The 24,744-nt window shown below is 47.1% G+C and overlaps 1 protein-coding gene across 1 annotated transcript in view; it reads right to left on the bottom strand.

Moving 5' to 3' along the window:
• The window catches only part of OTOA (otoancorin), a 51,519-nt gene extending 27,611 nt beyond the window's left edge, over positions 1 to 23,908 (bottom strand). The window contains exons 1-11 of the mRNA XM_058681091.1: positions 23,903 to 23,908; positions 23,778 to 23,808; positions 23,633 to 23,660; positions 22,368 to 22,455; positions 20,602 to 20,733; positions 16,551 to 16,789; positions 15,636 to 15,739; positions 11,111 to 11,211; positions 7,833 to 7,972; positions 5,580 to 5,703; positions 2,100 to 2,315 (exon numbers count right to left, since the gene is read on the bottom strand). Of these exons, the coding sequence (XP_058537074.1) occupies positions 2,100 to 2,315; positions 5,580 to 5,703; positions 7,833 to 7,972; positions 11,111 to 11,211; positions 15,636 to 15,739; positions 16,551 to 16,789; positions 20,602 to 20,733; positions 22,368 to 22,455; positions 23,633 to 23,660; positions 23,778 to 23,808; positions 23,903 to 23,908 (1,209 nt within the window). The remainder of the gene's footprint in view (positions 1 to 2,099; positions 2,316 to 5,579; positions 5,704 to 7,832; positions 7,973 to 11,110; positions 11,212 to 15,635; positions 15,740 to 16,550; positions 16,790 to 20,601; positions 20,734 to 22,367; positions 22,456 to 23,632; positions 23,661 to 23,777; positions 23,809 to 23,902) is intronic.
• Between the last annotated feature and the right edge of the window lie 836 nt (positions 23,909 to 24,744).

Below are 24,744 nucleotides of genomic sequence, written 5' to 3'. Positions count from 1 at the left end.
TATCCTAGTGGAACTGATTCTGATACTGCATCCTCATGCGCCTGCTGGCACCCTGAAAAGTGGCTGAAACCACAGGGCACCAAAAGGCTGACAACCAACATCTCTGCTATCTGGAGCCCTTCCAGCCAGCCCCAACTCGGGGACAGCCATTCCCAACAGAAACAAAGCCCACTTCCCAACCCAGCAGGGGCAGAGGAGCGGGGGAGCAGCAAGCACGTGGACCAAGGCTCCCGCTGTGCCATCCCCACAGGACCATCTGTCCTGACAGGTCCCTCTCTGCAGTGCAAGACTGCAATCAAACAGCCTCATCCCCATCCCAAGCGGGGGAGGCTTGGGAACAGGCAAGACAATTCTGGCCCAGTGGGAGCCAATGCTGGGAAAGCTGGTCGCCTACTGTGTCACTGAGCGGCCAACTTGCTCCCAGTCTTTGCAGCAATGCCATGGGACAGGTGCTGTCACTGTCCTCACTTAAGAAATAGGCACACAGGGCCCGGCGGCGTGGCCTAGCGGCTAAAGTCCTCGCCTTGGAAGCCCCGGGATCCCATATGGGCGCCGGTTCTAATCCCGGCAGCTCCACTTCCCATCCAGCTCCCTGCTTGTGGCCTGGGAAAGCAGTTGAGGACGGCCCAATGCATTGGGACACTGCACCCACGTGGGAGACCCGGAAGAGGTTCCAGGTTCCCGGCATCGGATCGGCGCGCATCGGCCCGTTGCGGCTCACTTGGGGAGTGAATCATCGGACGGAAGATCTTCCTCCCTGTCTCTCTTCCTCTCTGTATATCTGTCTGTAATAAAATGAATAAATCTTTAAAAAAAAAAAAAAAAAAAAAAAAAAAAAAAGAAATAGGCACACAAGGGCTCGGCAGCGTGGCCTAGTGGCTAAGGTCCTCGCCTTGATCCCATATGGCTGCTGGTTCTAATCCCGGTAGCTCCACTTCCTCTCTATCTCTCCTCCTCTCAGTATATCTGACTTTGTAATAAAAATTAAAAAAATAAATCTTTAAAAAAAAAAAAAAGAAAAAGAAATAGGCACACAAGGCAAAGCCAAGTTCAACCCATTGCCCAGTATTGCACAGCTGCAAAATCACATAGCAAAGATCAGAACTGACTGAGTGCCTCTGTTCTCTGCTCTGTGTGTGTGTGTGAGAGAGAGAGACTGGCTTTCATGGACTGAATGCTGGTGATGTCCCTCACAGACACATTTGAAGTCTTCTTGCCTAGGGAGATGATATTGAGAGATGGGGCAAGTTGCAACACTGGGCCTACATCCGCAGGCCTAACTGAAACAGGGTGCAGATAGTTCACCTGAAACCCAGTGGAATGCACATTGCTCTGGACTCCCCCCAGCGGTGGACACTGCAAACTGCTATGACCTTACACTGAATCTCACACAGGGTCCCTGTGTCGCCTCCCCCAACAGAATGGGACTCTGCCTGCTGCTCAAATGGATGATGCCTCATTTCTTTCTTTTTTTTTTTTTTTTTAAGGTTTTTTTTTTTAATCTATTTATTTATTTTATTACAAAGTCAGATATACTGAGAGGAGGAGAGACAGAGAGGAAGTGGAGTTGCCGGGATTAGAACCAGCGGCCATATGGGATCAAGGCGAGGACCTTAGCCACTAGGCTACGCCGCCAAGCCCAATGCCTCATTTCTAACCCCCTGCCCTCTGACCTAGCAGGCTCTTCCCCAACTCTAACTAACCACTTCCTCTCTGCAAACCCTAAAACCTAACCTAAAGACCCAACAGAGCCTTGGGGGCGGTGGGTAACAGGTTGGATGAGGACATAAGAGAACTGGGGTTGGGTGTGGCCCTGGTTCAGCAGGTGGGATAGTGGCCTTCTGAGACTAGCACCAGTGAGTCTGCTCTCACAAGGGTTACAAGAACACACCAAGATGGTGACGACCCACAAGGCAAGCCAAGAATCAGAATGAAACTTGCCTGGGGCAGCAACCTGCCCTTGAACTTGTCAGCCTCTAGAAACAAGAACAAAATGTCCATCAAAGAAGTCACCTGCTCCATGGTGCTGGGCGATGGTGGCCCAGGCTGCTCAGCCCAGAATCTTGGAACATGCTAGAATCTCAAAAGCTTCAACTGACCTTCTCCTGGGCCAAGTACTTGGCAGCCAAGATGAGCAGCTGGCTCGGAGTCCAGCCCGAGACCTGACTGAGGGTGACGATGGCGCCTTGCACGGCTTCCGGGGAGAGGGACTCCAGCTGCCTGTGGGTCAAGCCCACAACCGCATCAGACAGGGACCCCAGGCTCTCATTCAGGGTCTGGTTCTCCGTGGCAATGTCGAGCAGGCCAGCTTTGAGCTGGAAGGAGAACAAAAGTGGGGGCTGGCATGAGCATGGGCTGTGGCGGCCTGACACCCTCGGTGGGGGAGAAGGGATTCCATTGCCCCTCCCCCAGGGTAGCACAGCAAAGCCCTAGCCATGGCTTTCCAGGAGTGAAGATTTTCTGGGGACTTCATTTAAATATTAATTTGTTATCAAATCAACCTGAAAGCAGATTTTGCTCCTTCTGACTCCACCGAACTCTCCTAGCTGCTCTATCCAGTTGTGACCTTGAACTCTACATCCATATCTATATGGCCGGGTTTTTTTCTTTTGTGAAATATCCAGGGGCTTTTTCCATGATAATGTATGAGCTGTGTAAAAATAATTTTCAACAGTACGAGAAAATGAAAGGCTCTTGAAAAATCCTACCTCATAAAAATAACTATGATTAGCAATTGCATGTGTCTGCTTCCAAGCCTTCTTAGGCCCACAGACGGTACGTAATCTCTATGGTTGTCATGTGAACAGAAGCATGAATTTCTGTTCCCTATGTTTCCACTTAAAATGATGTCTTTTCCTGGTTTATACATTTCTGTGACCATTTTAATAATGAGGTTATTACAATATGCCTGTCTGGTTTTAGTCACCTGCTTCCCAATTGTTCCCAGTAAGACAGGTGATTAACCTGCCTCTGGGACTTCTGAGACAAAAAAAAAAATTGAGGTTGGTGTATGCTGTACTCTAATACAGTAGTTTTATGTAGTTCTTCAAGATTATTGAATGTGATAAAGCTGGAAAATAGGAGATAACCACAAATCCTAATTGATAAATAATTCTCTTTATGACTTCAGAAAAAAGGAGATCACTTGGCGTTATGAATATGCCCTGAATTAGATCATACCACATGTCTCAGAATCAATGTGAAATTAATGAGGGAACCTCTTTTTCAAAACTACATGCACGGATTAATAAGAATACTCTGTTGTCTTTACACCATGAGCCTTGATCTTGTCCCGGTAGTGGTCGTAGAGTTTCCGAGCTCATTACACAGTCTGTTTCCAGACGCTCTGTCCCAAATCCCATCAGTGACCAAGGCGATCTATATACTTGTGAGACAACAGAGTAGAGTGACCGGCCCACGACAATGGTTCTGGTGAGGAACAGGCCAGGGGTGCTGATCTCTTTGGCGCAAGTTAGTTGTCAGATAGTTCGATGGATTCTAATGTTGTAAGCTCACCACACCTATTCACCACAAACAGGTTCACACAACTGCTGCAGGCAATGTTAAAATGATCACTAGGGGGCAGCAGAGAGAAATAGAAGAGCCGGATCTCAACATCGCATTCTTGAAGGTTTCAGCCACTTTCCTTCGCTACCTCTAAGGCTGCTCCACTCGGAAAGGCAAAGGAGTGGGCTGGACCAATGCTTCTCAAAGCATGGACCTCGGCCATTAGCAGCACCTGGAACTTGTTAGGAACACAGCCTCAGGTCCATTCCAGATTTGTCAAGTGGGGGACTTGAGGCATTGAACCCAGCAACGTACATTTTAACCAGTGGCACCCCAAAGTTTGAGAGCTCCTGAGAAAGATGAGCCTGAGGGGATCGTCATATCATGATCTGGACTGCCACAGCTACCCTGTGGCTGCAAATTACAATCCTTTTCCTATTTTTGTCTGAGCTTATTTGGGCAAGATATTTTGCCATGAGAAATAAAAGCATGCATTGACTCAGCTAAACGATCATGTCAAATGTGATTGGGGTGTTTGTATATGTGTGTGAAAAATAATGAGGAATTGGGGTCTTTCCTTCCTTGGAACCCTCTCCTGTCACTATGGCAGGAGTCCTCTCTCTTTCTCTTTAAATAAATCTTGCTTTGCAAACTAAAAAGAAAAGAAAAAAAGAAAGAAAAAGAAAAAGAATGAGGAATTGAAGATGCATTTGTCACCTATTTTCTGACATCACCTTTCAATAAAAAAAAATTGTGTTGGCATTTAGCCTAGCAGTCAGGATGCTGGTTAAGACATGTGTGTTGCACATCAGAGTATACCTGGGTGCAGCACCTGCTTCCTGACCCCAGCGTCTGCTACTGCAGGCCCTGGGAGGCAGCACGGATGGCTCAGGTGACAGAGTTCCGGCCCTCTGAGGGAAGCCAGGACTGGTTTTCCACCCCCGACAGGGGTCCCTGTGAGCATTCATGGAGTGAACCACAAGTGGGAAATCTCTCCTCTTTCTGTCTCTTTCCTGTCTCTCTCCCTGCCTTGTTCCCTCTCTCCCTCCTTTTCAAATAAATAATTTTTAAAAGGATTTTTTCCCTTACTTACTTGAAAAGCAGAGTTTCAAAGAGAAAAAGATTACTTCCCATCTACTGGTTCACTCCCTAAAAGACTACAATGGCTGGGGCAGGGCCAGGCCAAAGCCAGGCACTTGGAACTTCATCAAGTTGTCCCATGGGGGTGGCAGTGGCCCAAGCACTTGGGCCATCTTCTGCTGATTTCCTAGGCACCTGAGCAGGGAGCTGAATTGGAAGAGCAGCAGCCAGGACTGGAGCTGGCACTCCTATGGGATGCTAGTGTTGTAGGTTGTGGTTTAACCACCTATACCACAATCCCAGCACCATAAGTTAAAAAAAATTTTTTTAACTGAAAAAGACAAAAAGAAGTGAAAAGGAAAGTGGCAAAATGGAGACTTGAATAGAAATACGCGGAGAGAAGTGGAAGAGGAAGGGAAAGTGAGAACCAGCCTGTATTTACTGATGTGTGCAAACCCCTGGTCTGGGAACTCAATGAATGCCCCGAATCTAGGGATTCCTGACTACCCTGGAATCCATTGTGGGGATAATTCTCAAGCCACACCCAGACCCATGACATCCGGATCTCTGGGGCAGGAAGCTGGCAAGGCCACAGGGAACACAGAGATGATGGTTCAGGAGCCATGGCTGTCTCCGTGTCTGCTCTGCTGAGCATCCAGGCAGCACCACCTGGAAGCTTGTGGCAGGTGCGGGGTCTCAGGCCCCCTTCCCCAAGACCTCCCGACCGAAAGATCCTTCTGCCTGTGTCAGCTTGAGACTGCTGCTGTGGCTTTTGATCTATCTCTGGCTTTTTCGTGTGTGTGTGTGTTTCTATGCCATTTCTTCCCAGGTCACCCCAGTCTTGTTGCTACCCTCTGCTACAGCTGGATTTAGATCTGGAGAAAAGCCATGTGTGTTTCCTCTTAAAAGCCAAGCAAAGCTGTTCTCCCCGTTGCTCTGGGTAGTGAAACTGAGGCAGGACACTTAGCAAGGGCCTTGTAGCCTGTTGGTACCTTCTGCACAGCAGCCTGGAAGCCCCTCAGATGGCTGCACTTGATCATCTGGTGAAGGAGGACTTGGGCCACGGTTGCATGCAGGGCCTCCAGGTCATCGTAGAAACAAACCAGCAGCCCCAACCTGTGTGGGAAGAATCAGAGGTGCCAGCGCTGACTTCAGAGCTGGGGCCACAGACATAACCATTTCCCAGGCCAAGTCAATGGTCCTAATAGACCCTGGATCACCCTGAGCCCTTCCAAGAGCACTACCAGGTAGATGCTCTCATGCGCCCATTTCACAGACAGGCAAACAGAGAGCCCAACTGACTAGCCCATGGTAGCTCTACCACCTCTCCTCCTGGGATGGGGTAGCTGGCATAAGAAAGAAGGGTGCTGAGTTGGCCACGGAAAGCCCCTCAGTGTCTACTCTGAAGGACCCTGGGGGGACAGAGTCCTACTTCCAGGATGCCTTCCAACCCACTCATCCAGATAAAGCAAACATTCCAGAAGGAAAACACACACACACACACACACACACACACACACACACACACGAGGCAGAACACAGTAGGGACAGAGATGGGATTTGAACCTTGGTCCAACTGGGAGCGACACAAGTATATAATGGTTAAATGCATTAAGTGCAGCCAATGGGTATTTGAAGCCCAACTCTAAGAGATGCTTGACTTCCAGCAGGGGCATCAACTTCTCTGCAAGGCTGCTGCACACAAAGCTGTTCAGTGCACATCCTAAGCTACTGCACAGGGTGGCCCTGCTTCTCTGAGTCGCTAAGACGTGGGAGGCTTGCTTTGCCCATCACAGCATGTGATAGTGAATATGACCAGTGAGAGAATGATTACCGCTGGGGGAGTGCACTGAGAAGAGGCTCAATGACTAACTCATGCCATGCCTGCTGGAGGTTGAGAGTTCATCTCCTACCAATATTCTTGGAGTTAGCATGAAGACTACTTGACATGGGATGGTGGCACCACGGGACTGACCACCAACCACCTGGCTCCACCCCCTTCAGAATTCCCAGACATGTCCAGACGAGAACAGCCAGGTCAGGGAGAGGATCTGATCAAACAAAGATCTACTTAGCTTACACAAGGACATTCGGGAGAAATGAAAGCCGAATTGTTAATAGCCACACTAAAAAACTATTCACAAGGCCAGGAAGGTGGCATAGTAGGCTAATCCTCCACCTGCAGCACCAGCATCCCATGTGGGCAACAGTTCCAGTCCCAGCTGCTCCATGTCCAATTCAGTTCACTGTTCATGTACCTGGAGAATCAACAGAAGATGGCGTAGGTCCTTGGACCCTGCACCCACTTGGGAGACCTGGAATAAGCTCCTGGCTCCTGGCTTCAAACCAACCCCTGTTTGGGTGCTACAGTCATTTAAGGAAGTGAACCAGCAAATGGAAGGGGTGTGTGTGTGTGTGTGTGTGTATGTGTGTGTAGAAAAATAGAACCCACGCAAATGGATGAAAACTACGAGGGTTGGAGGAAGGAGGACTAATCATTTCTCAGGAGTACCCTCTCTGAAAGCAACTCATTTGAAAATACTCAAAGTACTAGCGTAATGTCAGCAGGAGCTGTGTGATAGGGCGCCCCGGAGAGATGGGAGAGAAGAGAGAGGAATGGTACTTGCCCTGCCCCCTGCTGCCACACACTCCTGCCCTCTGTCACTGAAATCCTGCTTGACACATAGTGATTCAAAAAGGTGGTGAAAAATGGAAGGAAGGAAGGAAGGAAGGAAGGAAGGAAGGAAGGAAGGAAGGAAGGAAGGAAGGAAGGAAGGAAGGAAGGAAGGAAGGAAAGAAGGAAGGAGTATTAGAGAGCTTCCCAAAAAAGTGCAATGAAATGTACAGTATAAAACAGCTAAGCATAGATTTCATTTTTTTTTTCGACAGAAAAAGCACTTCCCAACATTTAACCAAGTGAAAATTACTTTCACCTTGGCAAAGATCCAATCCTGAAGATTTAAAATGTTCTGTGCTTGGAGCTGGGATTAGCATTTGTTAAGCTTCTGTCAGATGCCTGCCCCACCAGGGGTTTCCCCTTTCCTGACCCCTACAAGCAGTGAGGACTTGTTTTGGAGTACCTCCCTTCGAGTGCAGGAAGAGATGAGGGTCTGTTCAAAGAAGGAGACCAGCCCTCCCTCCCCCACCACCCACCATCCACCACCCAGGGGTCTTTGCAGCTCAGGCATTCTGAGCACCTTTTTCTTGGGGAACTGCTGTGAGGGTCCAGAGCCCACACTCCTTGCCTGTGCATGGTGGAGGTGTTCCTCACGTCAAAGCCGGAGGCGCTGACCCTTTCCAGCAACGCTTGGGCCTGCTCGGGTGTGATGTCATAGACCGTGTCCAGCTGCTTTGTGGCATTGTCATAGCTGATGAATAGCCCCATCTGGTGGGGAAGGATGGGAAGAGCAGTGAGGAGGCATCACAGTGGCCTGTGCTGTGCTGTGCCTCCCCCACTGCACACACCCGGCAGGTCATTGTCACTAGTAGTCTGCAAGTGCTGCTTGGGTTTCCTCTTCAACGCAACAGCAGTTCAGCCAAGCACTGCTGAGTTTGTAATATTCCCCACACTGAGCTTCTTAGAAGCTCACCTCTGCACATCGCTTTCAGATTTGTAGGACTGAGGTCAGAGAAGGCGGTGCTCAAATATTCTGCTTCAAGCAGTCGATTCATTTTGGGGTCTGGTTCGAAGCTCAACAGCTAAATCCTCACTTTGTAGACACCGGAATCCCATATGGGTCCTAGTTCATGTCCTGGTTGCTCCACTTCCCATCCAGCTCCTTGCTTGTGGCCTGGGAAAGCAGAGAAGGATGACCCAAAGCCTTGGGATCCTGCACCCACATGGGAGACCCGGAAGAAGCTCCTGGCTCCTGGCTTTGGATCAGCCCAGCTCCATCCATTGTGGCCACTTGGGGAATGAACCAGCAGATGGAGGATCTTTCTCTGTCTCTCCTCTCTGCAAATCTGATCTGCCTTTTCAATAAAAATAAATAAATCTTAAAAAACAAATCACTTTGAAGGAATGAGTCAGTTTATGCCCGGCTGCCAGGGGTCAGAAGGGTGTGTGTGCTCTCTGTAAGATAAAGACTTTGAAATTTACACTCAACTCCATTTCTGAGCTGACACATCCTCCATATCTCAGCCCCCTTTGGCCCGTGAGCTCCAAGCTCTTCCATGAGGTTCACAACCATTTCCCCTCATATTTCTCACAGATATCGCATTCCACCTTTTGATGTACCATAACACTGGGTTTTGCAGAGGTTCGTGAAATCTCTTTCTGTAGGACTGTGTTCCTTATGCACACCAAGTTCCCGCTGGTGTTGGCACTCCGTGGCTTCTCTTCTTTTCTTTGTCAGCTTTCAGATGATGAAAAATTACAAATGGATGCTTGATCTTAGAAAAATCCCCCAGGGACCCAGAGTTCTCACCAGGTTGAACTTCTGTCTACATCCTGAACATCACTCAACATTGAGAGAGTGGATGGGTGGATTAATCCCTAGGGCAGAGGACGGTAAAGACTGGAAGATGTCTGAAATACTCACGGCTTTCCAGGAGTCAAAAAAAAAAAAAAAAAAAAAAAAAAAAAGAAGCTAGGCCTGCCGCTTAGCTTTGTGCTAATCAAAACTTGGTGAGTCAGCTGGACCCAAAGGGGGTAAACATCTGAGAAAATGCTTCTCTCCCTGACCAAGAAAAAGTCAGAACTCCCACTAAAGTCCTTCTGAAAAACCTCAGAAAAAGCAAATTGAAGAAATAAGCTTATTTTAGTGCCAAAATTTTGAGATCTTCCAAAAAAATTCATGGATCATCCTTACTGTGAAAAACACTTTGCATGAATATCAAAACTTTTTGCACCCAAATAAAGCTTTTCATTTTTCTATAGAAACTGTCATTAAAGACTAATCCATTTATTTGTGAAGGCAGAGTAGCAGAGAAAGAGAAAAATCTTTTTCTGGTTCACTCCCAAAATGGCCACAACAGCCAAGACTGAACCAGGACAAAACCAGGAGCCAGGAGCCCCATCTGGGTTTCCCACATTTGAGTCATTTTCTGCTGCTTTCTAAGGCATATTAGCAGGAAGCTGGATCAGAACTGGAGGAATCTAAATTTGAACAGGCACTCTGATGTGGGATGCTGGCAACATAGGTGGCAACCTGACCTGAGGCACCACAATCCCAGCTGCTTTCCAAGAATATCTTAAAGTGCTCTCACTTAACTTTCAGAAAGTTGAAGGCAGGGGCCAGCGCCATAGTATAGTAGGTTAAGCCTCCACCTGTGGTGCTGGTATCCCATATGGGTGCTAGATCAATTCCTGATTGCTCCACTTCCAATCCAGCTCCCTGCTAATATTCTTGGGAAATCAGCAGGAGATGGCCCAAGTGAAAGAGTCCCTGAACCCATGAGAGAGACCCAGAAGAACAAGATCCAGGCCCTGGGCTTTAGACTGGTCCAGCTCCAGCTGTTGTGGCCATTTGGGGAGTGAACCAGCAGGTGGAAGATTTCTTTTTCCATCTCTTGTTCTTCTCTCTTTCTCTCCCTGTAAACCTGCTTTTTCAAATAAATAATTTCTTCTTGGATAGGCAGTTTACAGAAAGGAAAGGAGGCAGAGAAAGATTTTCTATCCACTGGTTCACTCCCCAGATGGCCTCAGTGGGTGGAGCGGAGCTGAGCTGATCCGAAGCCAGGAACCAGGAGCCAGAAGCTTCCTCTGGGTCCCTCACACAGCTGCAGGGTCCCTAAGCTTTGGATCATCCTCTGTTGCTTTCCCAGGCCACAAGCAGAAGGCCACAGGAGCTGGATGAGAAGTGGAGCAGCCAGGACACGAACACATAGGGGATGCTGGTACTTGGAAGCAGAAGATTAACCAATTGAGCCATTGCCCAGCCCCAAAATAAATAAGCCTTTTTAAAAAGTTGAAGGCAAGCTTCAAACTCTCAGTAGGTGCCTCCAGGTGAGGCTGTATTTCAGGAGTCTAACGTCAATGAGTCAATGTGAGGAGAAGAGAAACAGGCCAGCCAATACACCAAGTAACCTTAGGCCAGGCACACTTTTCATCATCAACTCTAGAGTTAAAATCCAATCATTGTAGGTGCCGAAGTATCTATTGATAGAATAGCTATAAAAAGAAGTCATTACTACCCACATTGATTTTGCTCTGGCTCCACCTTCCAAGGAAGATGAGGCCCACTGTTCTTGGTCTTTGTTGAGTACAAAAATGCCCTTAAATCATAGCCAACACTCTCTTCATATCATATTTGTTCCCATATGACCTTTCTGTGTTGCCCATGGTTCTATTTCTCTTTTCTCAGCCTTCCTATGTCAGAACACAATCCTGTGACTGACTGCTTGCAGTCATGTTCCAAGGGTTCTGATTTACAGGCCTGAGCTACACTGGGCTAAGGCAGATGTACAATGTCCAGGGCACCTATAGACTGGCAGACTGAAACTCCGGGACATTCAGTTTAGAATAAACCTTACCACAGGTATATTTGTACTGGGGACATAGAGATATACTTCTCCAACTGACCTCTATGGGACTGATATTCATGATTTCTTCAAATGACAGGTGAACCATATATCTGCCCAAAATCCATAGGCTTTCTGCACTGACCCATGAAACAGAGGCATCTGGAAAAAAATAGTAAATTCATGATTATATAAATGAAAACTTGATACTGGAATTGACAGTCAACAGTATCCTCATGCCGGACTTCCTTTTTGCATTCATTGGTTCACTCTGTGATGCCTTACTGAGAACCCACCTGCGAGTCACTGTGTCATACCTAGACAGTGATCACAGGTGCCTCCATCCCGACCTGAGACTTCGTTACTTAGCTATATCATCTCTGGACCAGCAGCATCTCAGAATTTTCTAGACATGCAGATTACTTTTTAATATTTAAGACCACAAAATATAAGGTGTGATTTTCTTTTTAAGTTGAACTAGATACTAAGTAACCTTGAAATATGTTCGACTCCCTTTCCTGACTGGCACTAATAACAATTCTCATCTTTATTCTTTATCACCATGCTATCTACCAGAACTAAAACAAACCCTAACTCTAACCCTTCCACCAGATGTGCCCTACACATTCGCCAAAGCATTGCCTTCATGAGCCCCTCTGGCCTCCTAGAATATCTTCCTTGACCCTGCAAGAATGAGAGAGATGACTTAACAGTCTTACCTCTCCCCACACTGAATTCCTAGAGGCTTCGCTTTGTCACTCTGTTCCAACTTCACAATTCTCCCTCATTGAAGTGTCAGTGGGACTTGTCAGAACAATCACATACAGGATGCAACCTCAAGTTTTCCTCAGCAGGAACTGACCATCATCACCCCCTAAAACATACTAATTACATAGGAATTCCCTACTAAAACTGTCCATTATGACCTGGGGAAGCAGAGAGGCTGAGTGACTTTCCCAGGGTTATGCACTGGTGAGAGTTGGATTTCAGGGCCAGGATTTTTGCTTAGCGGTCAGGCTGCTGCAGAGGCCATTGACTACCCTCCCATATTCAAGTGCCTGGGTTTGAGTCCCAGCTCGTCCCTTCCTCCCTCCATTCAAGCTTCCTGCTAATGGAGATCTCTCCCAGGCAGCAAGTGGTGGCTTATGGAGCTGGGTTCCAGCCACCTGTGAGAGACTCCTAAGGAATCCCAGGCTCTTTGTCCTATCTGGCAGAAGGAAATCATTCCACATGCTTAGTTCATTGGTCATTGTGTTATTTGGCATTCTTGATACCCAAATCTCAGCTTGATTCCAATTGCTGAAAAAGATTGATTGGTATCCCCCAAGCTCAACCCCACTAGCTCTCTTTATGTTTCTTCAACACAAAGCTCACCCCCAACTCAGAGATCTTTGCACCTGGAATGCCCTCTCTTCAGAGACCCCACCCTCCCATGACAAGATTCATCTCCTCACTGTGGTCTTCATTCAAATGTCACCTGTTTGAGAGGTCTCCCCAGTTTCTCCATTCAGTGCTTGGCAAACCATAACCCAAAGGTCAAACCCACCCTTTTTTCCCCCCCATATGGCCTGTGAGCCAGAAATGGCTTTTGTATTTTTAAACCGTTGAAAGGAAAATCAAAAGAAGAAGATCTGGTGACATGTGAAAATGATATGAATTTTGAGTTTCAGTGGCCCTAAGTAAAGTTGTATTGGGACACAGCCAAGTCCATTCATCTGTTGTCTCTGGCAGCTTTGGGCTGAAACTTCAGAGTTGAAGAATTGACATGGAGACTTCAGGCTCACAAAGCCTAAATTATTTAACAGTGGCCACTTGCCAGGAGCTGAATGTTTTAGTCTAGCTTACAGTAGTAACCCTTTCTGTGGCATTTATCAATTTTATTTTCTTCATAGCAGCTACCAATGTATAAATTCTCTCTTTCTCTCTCTCTCTCTCTCTCTCTCTTTCTCTCTCTTTCTCTCCCTCTATCGCTCTAAACCAGTAGATCCATGAAAACATGGATCTTTTCTCTTCCCTTGCACCCTCAATGGTTCACACAGAATTGTCTTTGTAAAAAGTGTTTAAATATCCATTCAGTTTGTTACTGATATTAAACATTTAAGAAGCTGATGTCATTTGGGAAGTTGATAGCATTACTGATCTGCAAATCCATTCTTTGCCATCTTTCTCTTTTCTTTCCAGCTGTGGTAAAACACACAAAATATAAACCTCCCATCTTACCCACTTTCAGTTTCAGCATTCAACGACATTCAGCACGTTCACCCCGTTGTAGCACCATCACTACCACCCACTGACAAGAACTCTTACCATCTTGCTAAACTGAAAGCCTGCCATTCTTCCAATTTCTGCCTCAATGAACTTAGATTACTCTAAGACATAAGTGGCTTAAAAATAAACATCCACTGCTGGGCCATGGTGTCTCTGGTAGAGGCCAAGACAGGAGAGGCCCTGAGACAATTGAGTCAGAACATTCACTGTCGGGTGCGTGATCTGCCGCCATGGAGCGGGCCATTTGGTCAGCGGGGGGGGACACCCTAACTGGGTTGAGGTTCCCACCAAGGTCACGAGTGCTGGGATGGGGGCTGCGTTCTAGCTAGGAAACAGTCGTGGTCTCCCATGACGCTAGTATGACAGGGATTGGATGCACCGGGCTGGGCCAGACCCCAGCACCATCTGGTGTCCTGGAGAACCAGGGTGGATGTGGGACTGACTTGGCTAGGTTTCAATCCCCTACTGAGCCATGTGTGAGCTATACATGGGTATGGACGAGCCATGGATGGGCTGAGTCATCCAGCAACAGGAACCAGAGTGGGGTGAAAGCCAGCCATGAAAAGCCACTGTTCCTGCTAGGACAGAAGGTGAACTGAGAAGGGCTGGCTCATGGACCCCCTGGTATGCGCAAAATAAGCGCAAGAAGTATGATAGGAAACAGCCCCGAATGGGCCATGGAAAGTTTCCCATTGGCATACATTTGGCATGGGTCAGGGGCGGACCAGGCTGAATCAGTTCATGTCATCCACTGGCAAACCCGGGCACCGGAGGAGAGTGTGGGTCGGGCCAAGTTCGGTCGCGACTAAAACTAGTGCATGATACGGAATTCCTGGGAGAGATTACCTGTACTGGATTGGAATGCAGCACCCAACCAACACGCGTGAGAACCAGGAAGGGAGAGGCTAGAGCAGCGGGGGGATGGAGGGGCTGGTCCCCTCACTGGACAGCTACTCTCATTGGATAGTGTGGGATGGGATGGGGACAGACCAGACTGGGCAGGGCTGCAACACCTGAGCGCCGCACGTGGACTAGAACAGGGAAAAGCCAGGTTGGGCTGATTATTCCTGCCGGTTCTAGAGCTTCAATGCCCATTGACCAGGGTGAGAGGTGGGCCTGGTGGGGGTTATTGTGGGTCAACCCGACTGGGCTGCAGACCCCACTGGTTGATGAAAGAGTAGAGTGCATGCTGGGCAGAACCAGGCTGGACTGCAACACCCTTGGTTCCAGTGCAAGCCGGGACTGAGAACGGAGCCAGCCCAGCGATTGCAACCACCAACTGATTGTGGCGATGGACTGTGCTGGAACCGGTGCTAGCTGGAACATGCGGGAATCTGATCTGGGAATACCTCTAAGTCTCTTTGGTGATCTCCCCAATCGAACTGCTGGACTCAGAGCCCTGGCTAGGAGAGGACGGAGGATGGAACAGGTCAATCAACCACCTCAGCTAAACGTTGGGCAGCGAAATACTGGGCAAACGAAGACTCCATGATGGACTGTGACAATCAGTGGCTTCTTCAATGACCTAATCGAGCTGGGAGGGATATGACTGGCAGCGATCCATAACTGGAAGACTATAAAGACCACTTGAGCAAGTATCTCAGCATGCCCCACATCTGGGACCTTGGGCGGGTGGGAGACTGGGTGGGGATTCTCCCTCAATATTCCCCTTCACCTCAGATATATAAATAATGTAATAAAATATATATTTAATAAAAATAAATAAATAAAAAAAATAAAAAAAAAAATAAACATCCACCAAATAACTAAATCCTGACTCCTTTCAGCTCACCCCTGAATTCCTGTGGTTTATTGCCTAGATGGTCTAACAAAACCAGCCTGTCCCACTTCAAGGCAGATATTTTCTTAGGCATTTTGAATTCTAGCTTTAAAAGTTGTCAGGTAATAAAATAAATAAAATCTTTATTAAAAAAGATTTATTAAAAAAAAGTTGTCAGCAAATCTAAAATATGACTAAGAAACCAGCACGCATCACTGATTGCAAATTAACAGGGCATCTGAATGGAGACACTAGCTGGGACTTGAATCCAGGCACTTCAACTGGGGATGAGGGTGTGCCAACAGTGGCTTACCCACAGCACCAAACACCTGCCCTGTCCTATTTCACCAGTCACACGAATCCTTTCTGTAAGTGAGGGAGGAGGGTGGTTAAAAAAAAAAAGAAAGAAAGAAAGAAAGAAAGAAACTAAACACAGAAGAGACAATGAACTCAACCCCAGTTTCCAGAGATGCAGCCCTCTGCAGAGGGCAGACCACCCCCGCCCCAAAGGTGAGGCCACCTCAAAGCACACACTCACCTGAGGAGTTGGAATACACCTTTAGCACCCCTGCCATCCAGGAGTACAGGGCTCTCTGGCCATGAGCCGAGGTTTGGTCGTACAGGTCTTTGAACACTGCGGAGCTAAACAATACAAGCAGGGCCATCAGCTCATACCAAACAGATGTCGACTCCCTTCACCAACCGACAGCAGGGAAGCCCAAAGCTGGCTCCTCTAAAAACCCTTCCCACTCCTTTACTCTAAGTGGCCATTTTTCATCTTTCGAAGAGTGGTTTATATATACTATTTTTACTTCCTCAACCTCTTGGTCCTTTTTAAGAGGAAAAAAAAAGCGGGGGGAGAGGGTAACAGTGTTAACTAGCAGATGGGAGCACACCCTCTCTCATTCAAATCATTTTCTTTAAAAAAAGAGAAAAAAAGCTAAGTCCCCACATCTCAATGCTCGATCAAGCCCCTGCTGGTCCTAATACAGGAGGCTCGGGTTGGTACCACTGTCTGGAACCCACACTCAGCTCCTTTTTTTTTTTTTTTTTTAAGTAAGAAAGAAAGTCGCACGCTCAGAGCCTTGGTCCTATGGATCCATTGTCAGTGCCTCCCCAAAACTCTCGTGCCAAAATCTGCTCCCCCCCACCTCAGAAATAATTTTTAGAAAATAAATATTGTGGTTAAGTAGATTGAGTTGCTACAAAGGAGTATAGGTGGTGATAAGACAACGACCAAAATAAAATGTGAGGATGGTAGCCGCCTGACTGGAATTCTAGAACCAGTCCTAGTCCAACCATGTCTCTAACGCAGGGGCTTCTAAGCCTCGACTCCAGACTCCCTGCCTGCCCGTGCCAGACTTCGCCTCAGCGAGCTGTCTCCCGCTGGAGCTCCCACAGCGGCCCCTGGTGGGCGGAGTGTGCAGTGCCGCAGGAGGGAGGCCGCACTCACAGGTTCTTAAAGACGTCCTGGCGCAGGTCCCGGGGCAGGCGCTCTGTGATGTCAGGCTGCAGCAAGCTCCCCGGGGACCCTCTCAACATCTTCCGCAGGATCTCCACACACTCCAGGGGGTTCAACACCTGAAAACACCTCTCCAGCGTGACGAGAAGCAGGCTGCGGTTCACTCCGGGGCTCTGCAAGGCTTGCTCTCGCATCTCCCCCAAGTCTATGACTACCACATCGTTCAGGTCCTAAAGGAAGGAGGAAGGCCCAGGGTCGAAGAGGCGCCTGAGAGGAGTCACGAACTGCACCAACGGGGACGTTCAGGATCAGTGCTTAACCACAGAGAAGGTTCTAGAATATTTCATCACCTGCAGCAAAGTCAAGGCTTTCTTCTGCTCCACCTACCGTGGGCCACTTCTCACTCTCTTTACCCATCTCAGACTAACTTCTGCCCCGTTCCTTCTTCTAGTGAAATTCAGCTCATCTTTAAAGTCAAGTTCAGCCGTCCGCTCCTGGGGAAAGACTTCTCTGATCCCCTTCCTAGTTCAACGCAGATTTCCCTCCACTCCGTGCTCCCAGATCATCCCGAGCCCAACTCTGGTAGTCTGGTATAGGTGTGCCTGTCCTGCCTCCAAGCCCATAATGCTCAACTCTGGCTACACGTCAGAATCGCCCGCGGTGCCCTCTTAAAGTACTGATGTCCTGCACGTCTATCTAGAATCTGATGCAATTGGCTCAGGCTGGAGCCCTGGCGGTGGGTCTAATGGGCATGCAGGGTTGAGCCCCTGGCGACTCAAGCCGTGTGCATCATTGCGTACCTAGAAGATGCAGAATAACTGGAAGGAGATAGAGGGAGGGAGAGAAAGATACAGGCAAGGGGTCTGGCGTGGTAGCCTAGAGCCCAAAGTCCTCGCCTTGAACGCACCTGGATCCCATATGGGCGCTGGTTCATTTCCTGGCAGCCCTGCTTCCCATCCAGCTCCCTGCTTGTGGCCTGGGAAAGCAGTTGAGGACAGCCCAAAGCCTTGGGACCCTGCACCCATGTGGGAGACTTGGAAGAGGCTCCTGGCTTTGGATCAGCACAGCTGTGGCTGTTGCAGCCACTTGGGGAGTGAATCATCAGACGGAAGATCTTCCTGTCTGTCTTACTTCCTCTCTATATATATTTGCCTTTCTAATAAAAATAAATAAATCTTTTTTTAAAAAAAGAAAGATACAGGTAGGTAGTCAGAAAGATGCTTTGAAACGTTGAACCCCAAGGTGGAGGAATCCACTGGGGAGGAGTTGGGGGGAGGAATCTCAGTGCCTATAAAACTGTGTCACATAATGCAATGTAATCAATTTTAAAAATGTCTAAAAAAAAAAAAGGAAATGTTGAACCCTGGAATGCCGACAGCTTCAGTTACACACTGTCTATGATTGAACAGAAAAGAAGATAGCATGTAGGGTGTCTGTGAATATCCAGGGGGAAATTGCATCTTCATGTGCTCCTAGCCTAGAATGGGCATTGGGCATTTCCTCCGGGGATGAAGGTAGGCACTGGGACAGTGCGGTGGTGATGGTGGAAGCCGCTTGTTTTCTCACACCCCATCGTCCTTGCTGCAGAGCTCCAAAATCTTGCTGACCCTCCACATGTCCCCCAAGTTGCTGAAGACACGAGATCTGCTGCCAAGGCTTCTCTGTGAGTGTGTTAGACAAGCATGTCGGAACCTGCATGGCAGTACAGAGGGTTAAGCTACAGCGTGCAAGCCCAGCATCCCCTACTGCAGTGCCGACTCGGGTCCCGTGCGCCACTTTCCATGTAGCTCCCTGCTAAACCACCTGAAGCAGCAGCTGAGCATGGACCAACTAAGGGGGCCCTTGCCACCACATGCAAAATCCAGAGAGAGTTCCAGGTCCAGCCCCCACCATTGCAACGATTTGGGGAATCAACCAAGACAGAAGACTTCCATCTTTCCCTCTGTCTCCATCACTCCGCCTTCCAAATAAAATTTAAAGTATCTTTTAAAGAAAATAGCATATAATGTGTTTACATACTTAGAGGAACATTTTTTTCAACATTGCTGGCTTTGTTTGGAATCCTCCGTGCTTTGTTCCGTAGATTTTAAGACATTATTCTGAGACAAGACCCATAGGCACGACCATCAGATGCCAGAGAGCTCACAGCTGGAACCAGGAGCCCAACTACAGACATGCCCCTTTCGAGCCGTGAAGCCCTCTGCAAACCCCGGGTCCACATTGGAATGTAGCGAGTTTTTATTCATATTCTCAATCCTGCAGAGGGCTCACAGGGTCTAGGCATATTAAACCCTTAACACAATTGCCAGCCAGCTGTGGCCCACCATCTGATTTTTGTGTTTGATAATAAAGGTTTTGGAACACATTTACACATGTCCTTTTATATGTCATTGATATTTTTATGCTACAAAAAAAAAAAGAAACTGAGTCATTGCAATAGAGATGGTACAGCCTCTGCCAAGCCTAAGTATGCACAAGCTGGCCCTTAACAGAAGTGGTTTGCTGACCACTGCCTCAGGACGCTCATGTCCAGAGGGGACCCTCAGTGAGCAGGGCCACATTCACAGCCCTGCTCCAGCACTACCTGGGCTAATATTTAGTTCATAACCGAAGTCTTTAAAAAGTAACAGTAAGAAAGAAAGAAAGAAAGAAAGAAAGAAAGAAAGAAAGAAAGAAAGAAAGAAAGAAAGAAAGGAAGGAAGAAAGAAAGAAAGAAGAAAGAGCTTTAATTTATTTCTCATTGAAACATTGCATCCTTATCCAACTGGTTTGATGGAGATGTCATATGTTCATAACAGATATAAAAACAAATACGTGACTAGTAAAATATTTAAATAGTTGGGGCAAGCATTGTAGCATAGCAGCTTAAGCCTCGACTTGGGACACCTGCACCCCACATAGGAGTGCCTGGTCCAAATTTGCTTCTGCCCCAACTTGCTGCTAAAGCGTCCTGGGGGGCAGCAAGTGATGGTTCCAGTGCGTGGACCCTTGTCATCACGTGGGAGAACTGGAAGGATTTCATGGTTCCTTGCTTCAGCCTGGCCCAGCCCTGCTTGTTGCAGGCATTTGAGCAGTAAACCAATGAATGGGAGTTCTATCTACTTACCTATCTATCCTCTGATTATCTAGACCTCTCTATTCCTCTTTCAAATAGATTTTTTTAAAAAGATATTTAAATGGGGCCCGGCGGCGTGGCCTAGCGGCTAAAGTCCTCGCCTTGAATGCACCGGGATCCCATATGGGCGCCGGTTCTAATCCCGGCAGCTCCACTTCCCATCCAGCTCCCTGTTTGTGGCCTGGGAAAGCAGTCGAGGATGGCCCAATGTATTGGGACCCTGCACCCGCGTGGGAGACCCGGAAGAGGTTCCTGGTCCCGGCTTCAGATCGGCGTGCACCGGCCGTTGCGGCTCACTTGGGGAGTGAATCATTGGACGGAAGATCTTCCTCTCTATCTCTCCTCCTCTCTGTATATCTGGCTGTAATAAAATAAATAAATCTTTTTTAAAAAGATATTTAAATGATCCAGCTCCTTTTGGGAAACTCTGTTTCACATTAAAGCAGCCTCTACACCTCACCTGTCTGGGTCCCAAGGACTTGGTGGGCCTTGGAGGCCTTGCTCTATGATTCTCTTCTGTTACTAACCTCATTTTGTGGGGGTTACTGTGTGTTTCTGCATCTTGTCTCCCCTTCAAAATGGGAAGCCAGTTGAGGGCAGGCACAAGGTTTGTGCCCAAGTCCTATGGTGCATAGTACTTACTCCATGGGTGTTCGTTCACTGAACTCACTCTCCAGAGATGCTCTGCGTCTCGCACTTCCTACTACCTATATGAACATGAATGACAAGGTTGCTTATCTGAACTTTGCAGAAGATGTGTGAGAAAATCTAGGCCTAAAATTCCCAGAGCAGTTGAGAGAGGAAGGATGAAGGAAGAGATAAAGAAGTGCCCAGGCCTGGCTCAAGCTCAATTCAACAATTCAGTTCCACAGAGACTACCAAGCCCTAGATGCCCCCCTAACTCCCAGGATGCAGAGGACACCTCACCACACGGCCTTTCCTGTCCTCTGAGAGGTACTTCATGGCTGTGTGGAACTGCTGCACATCCGTATTCCTTAGGTCCTCCAGCAGCTTCTGTGGCTGGTACAAACGCTGCTCCAGGTGGTTCTCCATGGCTGCCTGGACACAGTGTGAGGGAGTAGGTGAGGATGCAGAGCAGCACACAGTCAGCACCATGGCCAGCAGCCTGGTCCACTTCCCTGTAATTCCCAGCAGCAACCTACAGGTGGGTTTGGTTTGGCCAGCTCCAAAACACTTTTGTTTTTGTTTTGGCTGTCAACAATGAAAAGTCAAGGAATTCATTACAAACTCCATATTTCAAACGTCTCTTGGGAAATGATAAAACTGGGTCACACTAGGAATGAATCCTTTTATGGATGATTGTCAGGAAGACAGTGGCGGCTGCCCACTGAAATAGCTCTCCAAATCAGCACAGATCCAACAGCCACAGCCAGCCTGATCCCTGTAGGTGATGGGAACTTCAAAGCCAAAGAAGGTGGGAGACAGATGTAGCAAGTAGAGTCTCCATCTGCCAACGCTGGCATGGGATGCCAGTGCTGGTTTGAGTCCTGGCTGCTCCACTTTCAATCCTGCTTCCTGCTAATGTGCTTGGGAAAGGAGTGGAAAATGGACCAAGTGTTTGGGCCCCTGGATAGAATTTCAGGCTCCTGACTTTGGTCTGGCACAGCCTCAATTGTTATGGTCATTTAGGAAACGAACCAGTAAATGGAAGACCTCTCTCTCTCTTTCTCTCTCTCTCTCTCTCTCTCTCTCTCTCTGCCTTTCCAATCAATAAATAAATCTTTCAAAAATAAGTAAAAATGGAAACAACAAAGACATATATTGGAGCTTTATTCATTGTTAAACCAGATAATAGTTGTTGAGTGCCAAATTAATACTCCTTTAATTATCTATGCTATTCACAATATAATAGTGAAGACATAACAAACCACACTGAGTTTATTGTCATGCTGAAAAGACATGCGCTATCCAGTTTGCCTGGGCCCCACTACGCCCCACTATACTCTTTAAGACAAATATCTATTACTACCTACCAACATGCTATGATGTTGTCCTCCCTTTAGTAAAGTTTAAAGCGGAGAAAATATTTCCTAGATCTGTGATTGAAAGATTGATAAGTGAATCCAAACATCCACTCTCCTGGTGTTCTTTTTATCAATAGAATCCCTCAAGTTTTAGCTACATACACAGCTGCCTAGTAGTGAGAAATACCTACAGCCAGTGGCCCAATGAAAGCTGGGCAGAAGGAACTATGTAACTTAGAAGATACTTAAGCATAACTTTCCCCTTTCCACCAACCCCCTGGCTTAGACGGGAAAAAATGTGCTATTTCAACTTTCTAGGGGATGACAGAGTGAGAAGATAAAAGGACCTCCTGCTTCTGAATGGCTTTGTAAAATACTACGTTTTCTCCACTCTGAATCTCCCACTCAGATCCATGAGAAAAACAAACAAACAAACAAACAAAAATCCCCACTACATTGCTTGAGCTACTTTGGTATGTCTTTTTAACGGACATCTCAGCCTGAACAGGAATACAGACTGTCTCCATTAGAGATGAGAAAACAGGAAAGAGACAAAAGATCATGTGTCATATTTCAAGAAAAAAGAGTGGAAGAGACTCTGTTGTTAATGGGAGCACAGGCAGTCTCACTTCTCCAACTACCTGCACCCTGGGTTTGCCATCTGTAGGCACTGAGATGGAAGTGCACAAATAGGGCTCAGGTACCTACCTGCAGGCTGGGGATGGTGAAGGCAACATTCCGTGAATGCAGATAGGCCAGGACGTGGTGGGACAGGTCTGCCGTCCACACGTGGGAGCTTCAGTTGAAGACAGACAGGAGAAAGCCACAATGAGAGCTTCTCCTACAAACAGTATTGCATAGCCACGCCACCAGGGGATGGGAACTCAAAGAGAATGCTGAGGAAGTCAGGCCCAGTAGCAATCCAGTGCTGGCAGTAGGAGGTTATTAGCTTGGGACAGCAGTCAGGGAGTTTCCAAAGCTAGAAATCTGCCTGGATCCCATTGTCTTAAAGACAGTGACCAGGTTCAGAGCCAGACACAATATCCCAACTCTTGTAATAGCACACTAGGACAGGTAAGATGCAGCATACCCTACAAGAGAGTAGGATAGCTAAGAATGTGGACTCCAGGACCCAACGCAATAGCCTAGCACTGAAGTTCTCACCTTGCATGCCCAGGATCCCATATGGGCACCAGTTCTAATCCCGGCAACCCCATTTCCCATCCAACTCCCTGCTTGTGGCCTAGGAAAGCAGTCAAAGATGGCCCAAAGCCTTGGGACTGTGCACCCACATGGGAGACCCAGAAGAGGCTCTGGGCTCCTGGCTTCGGATTGCCTCAGCTCCAGCCATTGCGGCTACTTGGGGAGTGAATCGTCAGATGGAAGATCTTCTTCCTCTCTGTCTCTCTTCTTCTCTGTATATCTGACTTTCCAATAAAAATAAAATAAATCCTTAAAAAAAGAGAAGAAGAATGGGAACTCCAAATCTGGATTTCAACTTGAGTTCTAACTCTCAAGTGGAATTTGATGAATTTGCTTGTGCACAAGTTCCCCTTTTTGTGAAATATGGCCAAAAGTTGCAAGGTTGAAATTTACTCAAACATGCAGAGTGCTTAAAAAAGTGCCCAGCATATAGTCAATACTTATCAATAACCTTTATTAGTTCCATTTTTGTGACAAATAAATAGATCAATGGATTCACTAACTAGTTAATTAAATATTTAGCCTGAAAAAGTATATATATCCCAATTATCCATTGACATTATCTTCAGGTTCATAACCTCTGTTACAGAGTGAGTACTTGATAAATTTTGACACTTACATTACAGCAGGAAAAGCAATAAATGTTTTGGAATGTGTGTGCTTTGATTGACATTTATAATTAAGAGATTTTCATTAAGAATCTTCATTAAAAATCTAACCCATTTCTACTACCACCACCACCCCCGCCCCAGCTCGGCAGGGTGGGTTACCTTTGAAACTGCATGAAATCCAGCAATGCTACAGTGGGAATAAAATGAAAAGACAACTTAAAAGGGAATCATTCCAGCGAGACCACAGCTGCATTCTGTCTGGAATCCTTAGAGGACACACGTGGGAGCAGAGTGGAGACATTACCATTCAGATAGCTTCCCTCTATTATTTCTTCCTAAGAGGCAAAGGAGATAACATCAAGTATAACATTCAAAAGTTGGCAGTTCCAGGGGAGGGAATTTTGATAAAAGGAAAAATGAAACACTCACCGCCATTTTCTGTAACAATGGATGCAAATCTGTAAGAAAGCCGTGGGATGTGTCGTTAGAATTGAATTGTGTGACCTTCAGAAATCCAATTAAGAGTTTTGAGGAGAGCCTATGAAAAAGTGACTGGAGGGAAATTTTTATTGAACTTTAATTACACCTGTGTTGTAAGAAAAACGTGATTTGAAAAACCCTGTCGTAATAGTTGTGAAAATCCCTCCTGTACACACACACACACACACACACACATATACACACACATACACACACACACACACACACACACACACACCAGGATACCCTAAGGCATCATGTACCTGAGTTGATCTAGCTCCCTAAACCGTAAAATGTGTGCAAATCAAGAGAAGGGATTCCTTCCCCGAGACTTACCCTGCCTGGAACTGGAAACTCCATGGCTTGCCACTCCATGGCTCAGAAAAAGAAACAGCAAAAGGGAGTGTATTGTGGGTTCCTGGGACATTTGCCTATAACTGATTGAAGCACAGAAGTGAAGTGACTCAGGTTTGTCTTATTAACAAATGTATTTGAGAACAGAAAACAAAGACAGGCATAAAATTCCTTAAGTTTTTATAATATTTAGATCTCACTTGTTTTGTCCCATCTAAGCCCCTACCCTAGTATTACTATAATGGCCTTCCCCAGGCACTCTGCTATAGGATGCAGGCATCCTAAGCAAGCCGATTATCCACTATGCCAAACACCTGCCTCTACCATATCTCTGGATCGTATGGAGAGGACATTTTGAGTGACTGCCCTTGCATCATCTAGGTGCATTTAGTGTGTGCACTCTCACATCCCAGCAATCATAAAGTCATCCAATGATG

Source organism: Ochotona princeps, chromosome 24 (assembly GCF_030435755.1).
Source record: "Ochotona princeps isolate mOchPri1 chromosome 24, mOchPri1.hap1, whole genome shotgun sequence".
Taxonomy (NCBI): Eukaryota; Metazoa; Chordata; class Mammalia; order Lagomorpha; family Ochotonidae; genus Ochotona; species Ochotona princeps.
This window is presented reverse-complemented; position numbering and strand designations above follow the sequence as displayed.